The following is a 12,569-nucleotide window of genomic DNA, read 5'->3' as shown; positions in this document are numbered from 1 at the left end:
GGAACACAGTATCTCTGATTTGGACCACAAGGAGCCTGAGTCACAGCTCTAGCCTGCACTGGGAACTTCCCAAAGTTTTATGCTGGCCTCTACTGTTTTAATAACAACAAAATTTACATTTATACACACACACACACACACACACAGGAAAGTTGTGTGTCAAACTTTTTCTGTAGGAGTAACAATTATTAAAGGGCAGGAATAACGTCCTAACTTGTCCTATATTTCCAGGACCTGGCACAGAGCCTGACAGATGGCAGGTGTCCTATCAACATTTGGTCAGTGGATTAACTAATGTTCCCAGACTCCTGGATGGCCATATATTATAGGAACTTAACTACCATAAAATCTTATATACTATTAAAACTTTAAAGTGATCTTCTTCATTTAGATGATCTTTTCTCCCCTTGCAGTTTTTTTATATACTCACTCCATTTATTTGTACATATACTAACTGATAAGTGAGAAATTAGATGAGACATATTGCATATTTACATGAGAAATACTGATGTGACACAAAACTGCTACATTTTATATTACAGCCAAAGTGTACAAAAGAAAAAAATGTAAAGTTCAGATCAAATAGGTTTATAACTAATTAGGCAGAATTCTTTGAACAGTAAAATTTGAATTTGCTTTTAATCAACTACTAACTACAAAATTACTTTTTTTAAGTTTTTTTTTTTTTTTGGAGTGGGTGAGGGAGATAATTAGGTTTATTTATTTTTAGAGGAGGTACTGGGGATTGAACCCAGGACCTCATGCATGCTAAGCATGTGCTCTATCACTTGAGCCATACCCTCCCCCTACAAAATCATATTTTAGTAAAAAATCCCATACGTACAAAAATTCATTATTATATTGGGAGAAGATTACTTTATTGGCATAAGTCAATGGGGCACAGGTCATCTCAGAAGGAAAAAATAAATTATTATATAGAAAATTCAGTTGTTTCTATACCTAAAGTTAACAACTGAAAGTTTTTTTCCCCTTGCACTATTCCACAGTCATTTTAAAAATAAGATGTTCTTATAAACATACAGTGCCATATACACTAAAATAAAAACAGATAAATGCTTGTAAATATATATACATATACTTTAAATTCCTTCAGCTGATACTAAACAACTGTTTTTCCCTGCCCATCCCCTGAAAAAGAGAAAAAGAAAAAAGTTTTCTTTTCTAGAGTGTGGTAGGAATTATTCTTTGGCTAAACCAACAGTCAGCCCCACGCTGTTGGTTTGACAGTTCAATTACAGATGCTCAAGGAGCTAAATACTAGATTTCTAAACCTCCATTCCAACTATGGGTGGTCTCAGAACAGAGTATGAAGCTTTCCAAACCTTCACAGAATACTGTAATAGCCCACTTACTTGTGTGTGCCCCACACTACAGTATAAACTCCTTTAGGGTGGGAAATTTATTCCCTAACTCTCTAAAAGAACCATGAAACTCTTTCAGAATGGTCAAACGCAACATATACCAGTTCAATCTTCTTAGAGACACCTTCCCTGGATCTTACATCCTCCTGCCACAATCTGAACTGGTCATCACTAGACCTGCTACTCAGCTGGCATCCTGGACTTTCTTTCACCATCATTCTAGGAATTTCCTTTCTCTCTGTCTCTCTAGCATTATATCCCGTTTTCCTGGATTTCATGTCTTCTTTTCTCTTTCATGTCTTACCTCTTTCTGATCCTTCGATAATTTCCTAAGGAAGGATGTATAGGAGATAAATTTTTTGAGACCTTTCACATTAAAAATATTTTTATTTTATCCTCATAATTGACTTACTGTCTGGCTGGACATAGAAATCTATTGTTTGTGATCGTTTTCCCTCAGAACTTTGAAGACATTGTTCCACTGTCTACTTGCTTCTTGTGTTACTTTTGAAAAGTCTGACATTCTGCAAATTTCTATTCCTTTCTTTGTGCCTTGTTTTTTCTCTCTGGAGCTCGGAGTAACATCTCTCTCAGTCCTGGTAACATCTTTTTCCTCCCATTCCTAGTGCTAAGTAAGCACTTTCCATTTAGAAACTCACGTCCTTCAGTTTTGGAAATTTTTCTTGTATTGTTTCACTGATAATTTCCTCCCTTTATTTTCTTTGGTCTGTCTCTCTGAAAGGAGGTAGGCCTCCAAGATAGATCTCTAAGTTTTTTAATATTTTTCTAATATTTTTACATCTCTTTGACTCTTATTTTCTAGGAGATTTCTTCAGCTTTCCAATCTATTATTGTTAAAAGTTCTGCTGTTATATTCTACAAGCTATTTTCCCCTGAATCTCTCTTTTGCAACTTGTTACTCTTGTTTTATGTACCAATATATTCTCTGATCTCACAGAGATAATTATGCTGGGTACTGTGCTAAGTGATTTATATCCACCATTATCCAATCATCATAACCAACCCAGAGGTAGATGTCCTTATCCCTTTGTGGATGCCAAAGAGACATCTCAAACTCAGTGTATGCGGAACTGAACTCCTGATCTCACTGCTAAAATCGTCTTCCTCTTGTCAATTAATAACAGTTCTATCTATGCAGTTCTTAAGGTCAAACCCTATGCTCCTCTTTTTCTTCCACACACATATCTAAACCATCAGAAAATCCTATTGGCTGAACCTCAAAAATATATACAGAATTCAACCGTTCCTCACCATCTCTAGCACTACTTCTTTAAGTCACCATCATCTCTCACCTAGGTTACTATGAAAGGCTCCTAACAATCCTCTCTCCATTTTCCTTTAACCCCCTAGAATCTGTCCTCAAGACAGCAACCAGAGTGAGCCTTTTGAAATCTCATTTAAAGCTTTGCTCAAACATCAGCTTCTCAATGATGCCAGCCCTGGCTACCCTAATTCTGCACCTGCTCTCTTCCCTATTCCATTTCTCCAAGACTCTGTTCTACTTGCTCTCTTCTTACAACAATTACTATTTTTAACACACAATTTCTCTTTATTGCTTCTCCTCCCACTAGAATGTAAGCTGCACAAAGGAAGAGAACCTCACTGTTTCGTTTACCGATGCATCCCCAATACCTAGAAGAGGGATTGATAATAAATGTGTTGAATGAATGAATGAATCGATGAATAACTTCTACGTATAAGAGAAGTGAGGCCTGCAGAGATTAACTTGTCTAAGGACCCACATCCGAAACATGAAAAACCTGGTTAAAAACCATGTTGGCCTGGTGCCAAAGTCCACATGTTTAAGTTAGACTTTCCCTCATCCATATCTATGATTAAATTGAAGTGGATTCCCCATAGACTTCCATGTTTTATGGGTTTTTTCTTGTATTTCTAACAAAGGAAAAAATATACTCCTTTGTATAAATTCTGAGGGAAAGTGTTTATGCAAATGTGTGAGGCTTTAGAAGTGATGGCATTTAACTCCACACAAAAGCGAGCAGATTAAGTAAAACTGGAAATTTCTTTGAGCCCTTCAACTACCTAGATGGGAACAAGGTTGCCAGAAAAAACAAGTAAGACTCTCCGACCCCCTGGTAGGATGTATACTGCTCTCTCCCACTCTTACTTATTAGCAAGGCATGCCTTTGAGGTACATGTGGTATGACTTCAACCAGGATTTTCCAATCCCTCTTCCAAAGATTTACTTTAAACACATGCTATTATGCATTTTAACTGGACTATTGAAAAGTTTTTGGCTACTTCCTCTAGTCCTATTCAAATGTCTAAATTGCATATTCTCTTTAAATAAGAGCTCGGGAGGAAAAAAAGCTTCAGGTTCCAAAAGGAAATATTATTTTTCTGTGTGAGCAGGCTTAGAAAGTAAGGAGAGAGACATACATGTTGTAATTTTAGACAAACTAACAAAGAGAATCAATAGTGTGGTACAAGTATGGAATTGGATAAATATTCTCTGTGTTATGTAAGAATGACACATTTCACCCCCTGAAGTCAAGAGGAAAGTTGGGATGAGGCCTTTTATGTGTCTTTGGCAGTAGGTCTGGGAGGCAGGACTAAAGCTGCAGGAAAACAGAACCCTTATGCTTATTTTCACATTTGCTACTTACCTGATGTCATTTCCTTGCAGCAAGGATGATAGAAGCCAACAACGCTAGAGGAACCAGTTCTGGAAAAAAAATAGTAAGCTCTTGCCAAAGAAGAGGAGAAAGCAAGCAGTAAGGAGTCTATTCCCAAAGAATTCATTCAGGCACTTTCCTTTCTCCAAAGTATCATAATTTTTTCATTCACTATTCAACTCAAGTCCATCCAGCAAAGCTTACTCAGGCATTGCAGCAAATAGTTGCTGTATTTGACTGACTGGCATCTACTCCCCGCTTCTGGTAAGTATGCCCCACCTTTTGGAAAACTACCCGTCCAGACTCTCAGACTATGTGTTTTGGGGGAGGCTGAATCCCCTGCAGTAGGGGTGGAGTATTCTATTCAGGTCCAGCAGGAGAAACAAACCCCCAGCCACAGTGGGCATATGTTGGGGTTAGTCTGGTCAGTAGGAACCCCGGGATTTGTATAGGAACTACAAAGAAGAGACAACATAGATTTAAAGCTGTTTTGCCAAAAGTAGACCCTGAGGATGAGGGTAACACTGAAGAAAATAGAACAGAAAGATCAAGAGAAAGAAGACTGAGAAGTGGTGAAATCACTGGAGCCCTCTGGATTAAATCTTATGTGAAGTAGACTACTCCCAGACTAGTTTGTGTGTCTAATACGAGGCATTTACCAATAACCCTAATATAAGGCATTCAACAAACATTTACAGCTGCTGTAGGAAGCACTACAAATAGCACTTGATTTCCAGAAAAACTGGAAGTTCAGAAATGAGACAAAGATCAATTTTCAGGGTTAAAACCACAAAGTAACTATTTTACTCACTCATGCTGCTGGCAAAGTCCAGGAAGATAGTAGAAGCAATCTACAGATTGTTATAGATACAATATTTCTAGAATTACTTCTACTACCATATTCTGCAAACAGACATTCAGTCTTAAAGTTCACAGTGAAATGCAGTAGCATTAAAAACAGCATCCTCCTTCCCGTTGAGGAGTTTTACTGACCATTCCAAAGACTTTTCCTTTCTCATTTGCTTCCTACCTCTGTCCATTTCAACACCATTTCCTCCCTCTACTTAGATGCCAAGATCTTCTCAGCACTAAGGGAGAAATTCTGCTTGTTTTACTGTATCAAAATTAAAGCATCATTCATTGACTTGATAAAATAATATATACCTTAGACCTAAAGCCAGCATCTTATTTAATAAAGAAATACTAGGGATGTACTCAATAAGATCAAATTTGCAAGGCAAGGATACCCACTAACTCCACTACTATTCAACACGAAACTGAAAGTATTAGCCAATGAAATGTCAACAGGCTTATAAACTGGGGGAAAAAATAAAATTACCTCTATTTTCAGGTGATATAATAGGGTACATGGAAAACCCTAGAGAATCAAAGATTTAATAGCAAGATATAAAATTAAAATATAGAAAACAAAAGCCTTCATATACAAGCATACTAAACAGCTAAAGGAAGAGGAAATTCTACTTAATAAATCAATAAATAAGATAAAATACTAGGGATAATTAACAAGAAACGAGCAACACTTATATGTGGGGAATTTTAAGATACTTGAAAGATACAAAAATAGACCTGAACAAATGAAAAGTTATCTGGAGTTCTTGCATAGGATGACTCAGTATCATAAAATTGTAAGTACTTGAATTAACTTATACATTTAATGCAATCCTGATAAAAATACTAATAACCTTTTTTGGGGAGCTAGACTACTTGATATTAAAATTCATATGGAAAAATGAACATATAAAAATAGCCAGGAAAACCCTAAAAAAGAAAAGCTATGACAGGGAATTAGACCTACCAAGCATTAGAACATAAAGTAAAATCTCTATAAATATATATAACATAAACATAAAGTAAAATCTCCGTAAATATGTGAGTGTCAGCACATGAATAGACAGACCATGAAACAGAATACAGCCCCCTAGTTCTATGTGCTTAAAAGACCCAGAATCAAAGAGCACACCAAGTGCCTAGATTTTGGTTTCTAAATACTATTTTCTACTAGAAGGAACAAGAACTGATTCTACACCTAACACTGGGAAGGTACAAGATAAAAAATGGAACATCATTTAATGTTAGAAAGAAAGTACTCAACGAATGATGAGGATTCATCAAAAGGACATTGAATGGGGTCCCCAAATTTGGGATAATTTCAGAATCGAAATAAATGATAATAATGGTTTACAGACCACTGAATTTAAAAATCCATGAGTTCATGCTTATAAAAATAGATAAATAAATGGACAAAAAGAAAACCTCTTCCTTACAGTAGGGAATCAGTTAATCAGTGTAGATAAAAATGACAGTGTTAGAAAATCACCATATGACAACCAGCAGAGTAATAACGCATTCAGGAAAGAAACATCAATGGATGCTAAAATGGTGAAAGTCTGAGAAGTAACAGAATATTTACAGTCTCAAAATATCTCCTTATAAGACACTTCAATTCCAAAGGGGAAAATAGTAACTTTACAGTAGAATACCTGGCAGATACTTCCTAAACAAAGTAATTAAAGTTAACATTAACATTAATGAGACAAATCAAAATCATGCATATCCTGGTAGGATACCCTGAAGAGAACATACATCCCTTCTGCAGTACTCTTGTCAAAAAGATCATATTCTATATCTAACCATGGGAAAACTCAAACTGAAGCACATTCTACTATTTAGGTGCATATTTAGGTAAAGCAGCATCATGCATATTTAGGTAAAGAAACAAAACACACATAATTAACTTTCATTCAAAACTCATCTCAATGATTATTGCTTAACTCAATAATTTTTTTCTAGGGGTTGCAAAATGATGATCTTCTATTTCTGTCATTTTTTTTCCCATATTTATTAGCTGGGATTCTTCTGTGAAGGATGACTTGACGTCCCTGAAGTACAGTTAAAACAGAAGATAGGGTAAATGCTGAATTCTTTCCTTTAAATTACCAATTTTCAGACTAAGGAATTAGTGCCCTAGTTTCTTCAATGGTTCCCACTGAGATGCTGGATATTTCTCTTTTTATCACTATGATATGTACGATTCCTATGTACCAAATCTGTTTCAATCAATTGTGTAGGTTTTTTTGGAGTTTATCTGAGACTTAAATTTTCTTAACTTTGGGCTTTAGGAGTCACTCATGCATTTGAAGTTCAGTTTTAGACACAAAGAATTTAAAGAGCCTATGAGACATACAAGACAGACCTACCAGGCAATAGGATCAGTTCTGAAACAGGAGACAAAAAATAAAAACAAAAAATAAAACAAAGGAAAAAACAAACACTACAGAAGTATAATTCTTATTCCTAAGGCATTCTAACCACCTTACAGAGGTACCTGAGAGGATTTTTTTTAGTATAAATTAAGATCTTAAAGTGAATATATTCACTGAACATTTGCTTTCTGTCTGGTTTTTTTCTTCTTTCTTTCTTTTCTTCTATTTACAATATGATGATCAGTGTGCCCCCAGGCCACTAGACAAGGTTCCTACCCTCAGTGAGCTTGGTAGGAGAGATACCATAACTCTCCATCCTACATGCCAGGTGACAAATACAGGTCAGGACAAATATATCACAGAGTAAAATTAGTGTTACAGAAATAGAAATTAAGGATTATATCCAGCTCAAGTAATCTTAAAAGAAGTATTTGAGTCAGAACCAAAAGTTGATTTTGATAAGTAACAGGAAAGAAAGTATGCCAGGGAGTTGGAGGGAGGGGTGGGGTGTGTGGTGGGGAGAGCCAGTGTGGGGAAGGGCATATCAGGAGTGCTGAAGAGGAAGGAAAAGGCAAGGTGATCTGGGGGCAAGGTGAATAGAGGAGACTATTTATAAGACTAGCACTACTAAAAACACTTTCCACAGTGTGACATGTTCTGTAACTGTGCTGTCCCACACAGTAGCCACTAGTCACATGTGGCTACTGAACACTTGAAATGCAGCCACTGAGACTAAGAACTGAATGTTTAGTTTTATTTAAGTCTATTTAATGCAAAATGAATAGCCCACCTGTGGCTGGTGCTTACCATATTAGACAATATACTATTAGAATAAAAACTCAGTGAGAACAGGTATTTTCTTCTGTTGAATAAATAAATGTGTGCGTAACTGAATGCACACTCAACAAATATTCCAAAGGGTATGGTATCTTAGGAAAATGTGAGACACACATTTGGAAAAGTTTGTTAGGACCAGATTACAGGTGGCTTTGAACACAAATTTAAAGATTGAACTTTATTTGATAATCTAGAAGAATCACTTAATAAGAAAGTGAAAAATATTTTTTTTAATAAGCAAAGCATAAAAATTGTTTCAGGATGAGTAATCTGGCAGTCGTGAGTTGCATGTTCTGACAGGACAAAATCTGGAAGAAAGAGGGATGGGTAGGCTAGGTTAGGGATTCCCAAACTTTTTGGTTTCAAGACCCTGTATTAGTTTTCTAGGCTATCGTAACGAAGTACCACGAATAGGGTAACTTAACACAACAGAAATGTATTTTCTCACAATTCTGGAGGCTAGAAGTCTGAAATCAAGGTATCGGCAGGGCCACACTCCCTTTGAAGGTTCTAAGGAAGAATCGTTCCTTACATCTTCCGAGCTTCTGGTGGTTCTAGGCAATCCTTGGTATCCTTGGCTTGTAGCTGTAGCACTCCAATCTCTGCCTCTGTCTTCACATGGAACTCTTCCCTATGTATCTCCTCTGTGTCTCTATATTCAAATATTCTTCTTCCTTCTCTTATAAAGATGACAGTGAATTGGATTCAAGGCTCATGCTAATCCACTATGACCTCATTTTAACTTAAATACATCTGCCAAGATTCTGTCTTCAAATAAAGGGTCAGGTATTATGACTTGAATATATGTATCTTTTGGGGTTCAACCCACTACATACCCTAACCCACTACAGACCCCTTTACACCCTTAAAAATTATTGAGGTGGGTGGTGGTGGGTATAACTCAGTGGTAGAGTGCATGCTTAGATAGCATGCATAAGGTTCTGGGTTTAACCCTCAGTACTTCCATTAAAAAAAAAAAGTAAATAAAAGTAAATAAAATAAACAATTAAAAAAATGGAAAAAAGTATTGAGGTTCCCAATAAAAACTTTCCCAAAGTTTCCCAAAAAAGCTTTTTTACATGTTGATATTTACCATATTAGGATTAAAACTAATTAAGTGCTTAAGTATCATCTACTCATTTATTTTAAGATAATAATAAACTCATTGGATTTTAACTTCAACATTTTTTACGAATAATAACCGTATTTTCCAAAACAAATTTGTGAAGAGTGGCACTGTTTTATGTCTGTAAATCACAATCAAAGGGGGCTAGATTCTCACATCTGCTTCTACAATCTGCTATAATGTAGTTTTGGTTGAAGTATCTGAAGGTAATCTGACCTCACACAGACATGTAGTTGGAAAAAGGAGAAGTGTGTCAATAGCTTTTTCAGATAACTATAGATATCCTTCCTGAATAGTACACCAAAACTCAACAAGCAGTCATTTTCTAAAGGCAAATCAAAACCTCGATGTGCTATCACCTCACACCTGTCAGGATGGCTGTCATCAAAAAGAACACAAATAACAAATGCCAGCAAAGATGCAAAGAAAAGGATAGTTGATACTTATAAAGAATAGCTGCCATTTGAACTATATCAATGAACTTTTTGCACTCCAGTACATTAAAACCCATTGTTCCACCTTGCACTTTGAATGATTTTATTACACCAAGCATTGGTCATGTGGAAAATGTTGGTTATCTTCCCAATGTCAACACATTTCAAACACCGTCAATCTCATTAGAAAAGTCTTCAAGTATTGGGAAGTTTTCCACATTTTGATTTTTGCATAATAATAGCAAGGACAGAATTCCGTTTGTTCATTTTTCAGAAATCTTCCAGCAAATATCAAAATCTTGAAAAACCAGTTTGTCTACCAGTTATTTTTTTAAAATGGTGTTCCACGAAAAGAACTGGTTTCTCTCTCAACTCCAACAACTGCAAAAGTGCCGCTCCTTGAGACAACCATCGTACGTGAGAATGCACAAGTGACTGCTAAGTATTTACTACACTGTCAAATAGAGTAATAAGAAAACATGTACTCAAGGGGCAAGATTTAAGGAAATGAATAATTTTCACTAATTCATTAAGGACATTCTTAAGCAAAACTAGAATTTTTTCCATAAGAATGTGGCAGTGAAGAATGCAATGATTACTAATACATTTTGGCACCACTGCCTTAATTTGAGTAAAGCACAAGTTTACCTGTCCTTGTTTTTCTCATCTTTAGTTAAGACAGTGAAGAAGGCAAATAACATTTTAGTATGACTATGGAAACATTTATGACTTTGCACACTCCTGAAAGATTCCCAGGCACTCACCCCACTCGGGGGTGCCCTTGACCAAATTTTGAGGACCACTGCCCTAGGTACGTAGTTCTCAACTTCGATGTGCATCAGAATCCCCTGTGACCTCAAATTAGTGAATCAAAACTCTTTGTACAAGCACCATTAGATGAATCTTAGGTGCACTTAAGGTTGATAACTACTGGCCTAGATGATATAGTAATAGATAAAACTAGGATTATAGCAGTGCAAGTGAACAGTAGGAAATAGCAAGAAACTTTATTAAGAACTTAACTAAAATTGAAGCAAATCAAAACGTCAAAGGTTTTAAGTTTTGATTATTGAAAAAAATGGTGATGATAATTAAGAGAATGTGAGAAGTCAGGAGGAGCCTATTAAGAAATTAGGGAAACAAGAAGGAAGATGAAATATTTTTTTCTGATCTTCCTGATTAGAATTAATCCCTTCTTCCTCTACACACTCACTAAATGTTACTTGTATCTCTAGTTTTACATTTTACTTCATTTTAAAATTTTACCTCATCTCTCAGTGTATTACAATGTGATGTTTACATGTCAATCTCCCATTCAGTAGAAATTAAACTCCGTGAAGGCCTGAATGAGCCTGGGAGCACTAGTCCTGGGCTATAACTATACAATCTTAGGAGTGTTATGTAATCTCTCTAGCCTCAATTTTATTGTGTCCAAAATGGGGATAAAATGATCTACCTTTTAGGATAACTGTAAGGATCACAGATAAATTTTCATCATAAGTAACATAATGCCTAACACATACTAAAAACTCAGCAAATAACAGTAACAAAATCAATCGGCATAGTGGTATTTCCATTAAAGATACTCCTTTTAGAGCTAAGACCTTTTTGAGTGCATACAGACCTCTGGTAATTCTCACTGTAAAGCATACAAGATACCATTCATTCTCAATTAATTATAGAAATGATCATCTAATTTGTGAATTGAATCATCCAATTTATCCTGCCACAGGCTCATTAAGGCCTCTAGAAAAATGGACAAAGAAGTAGCATAATTTTATAATCTGTCTTGTTTTTTGAAATGCTGAATCTAATTTTGCATAAAAAGTGGAAGAAAAAAAGTTCTCAAACAAAATTCCCAAATTGCTAGTGAATTTAATTTACTCATGCTATCTTTAACCCTTATATACACAGATAATTTACAATTTACAGCAGGGGAACAAAATTATTTTCTCTACTCATGTAACTGAAACACACATCTGGTCTAAAAGGCAGCAGTTGGCAAGAGTCACTCCCCAGAGATCAATGGGTTAATGGTTCTGGAGTAAAAGTGCAGCACAGAACTCTAACCAGCTGAAACAGGAGTGGGGCTGAGGAGAGAATGGGAAGGGGTAATCCTGAGGGAGGTGAAATGCAACTCTCAAAGCTGCCTTTCAGCCAGCACAGCTAAGCTCACATCTCCTGGCTGGCCAAAAATAACATTAGGGTCTTTTTGACCACAAGTAGTAAGGACGATATAGTTTTAGGTTTCATCTAAAAATAACTATAAAAAACAACCCCAAAAAAGCCATACATCAGTCAAAGTGTGATGAGAATTTTGTAAATTCTGTATCATGAGCAAATAAATGCTGCTTCTAATACAGTGAGAAATGGTGCCCTACCCACCCACCCCCGCCCCAATTATTTCTATAAGGCATGCTTGGAGGAGGTTGTAACTCCATCAAGAAAAACACTAGGATGTAACAGTAGGATGCTTTCATTTGTAAGTAAATAAAAACTCAATTCAGACTGGCTTAAAATAACACTTCTCCAGCTTTTACGTGCGTATGAATCATCTGGGGAGCCTATTAAAGTGGAGATTCTGATTCAGCAGGAGTAGAGTAGGGTCTGAAATTCTTCATTTCCAACAAACTCACAGGTGATGCTGATGCTGCCGGTCCCTGGACCATAATTTCCATACCAGAGACTGAAACCATAAAGAAACACATAGATTACCAGAAACTAACACAACACTGTAAATCAACTATACTTTAAAAAAGAAAAGAAAGAAATACATAGATTAACATACTTGGAAACCCAAAGATAAGACTGTTCAGTAACATCATCAAGAACCCATAGCTTTTCTCTCTGCAATGCCATCCAAAAAGGCAGCTGCATCCTAAGGCTGGCTCCATCTTCTGGTACAGTAC

At 36.1% G+C, this 12,569-nt stretch overlaps 1 protein-coding gene across 13 annotated transcripts in view; it reads right to left on the bottom strand.

Annotated features, from left to right (window-relative positions):
• The window catches only part of RAD51B (RAD51 paralog B), a 582,927-nt gene that overhangs the window by 518,107 nt on the left and 52,251 nt on the right, over positions 1 to 12,569 (bottom strand). The window contains exons 8-9 of one of the 13 annotated variants that reach the window (XM_072963289.1): positions 12,297 to 12,346; positions 4,031 to 4,089 (exon numbers count right to left, since the gene is read on the bottom strand). The exons of the other annotated variants lie outside the window; for them this stretch is intronic. Of the exons in view, the coding sequence (XP_072819390.1) occupies positions 4,031 to 4,089; positions 12,297 to 12,346 (109 nt within the window). The remainder of the gene's footprint in view (positions 1 to 4,030; positions 4,090 to 12,296; positions 12,347 to 12,569) is intronic. 13 annotated transcript variants of the gene reach the window in all.

Source organism: Vicugna pacos, chromosome 6 (assembly GCF_048564905.1).
Source record: "Vicugna pacos chromosome 6, VicPac4, whole genome shotgun sequence".
NCBI lineage: Eukaryota > Metazoa > Chordata > Mammalia > Artiodactyla > Camelidae > Vicugna > Vicugna pacos.
This window is presented reverse-complemented; position numbering and strand designations above follow the sequence as displayed.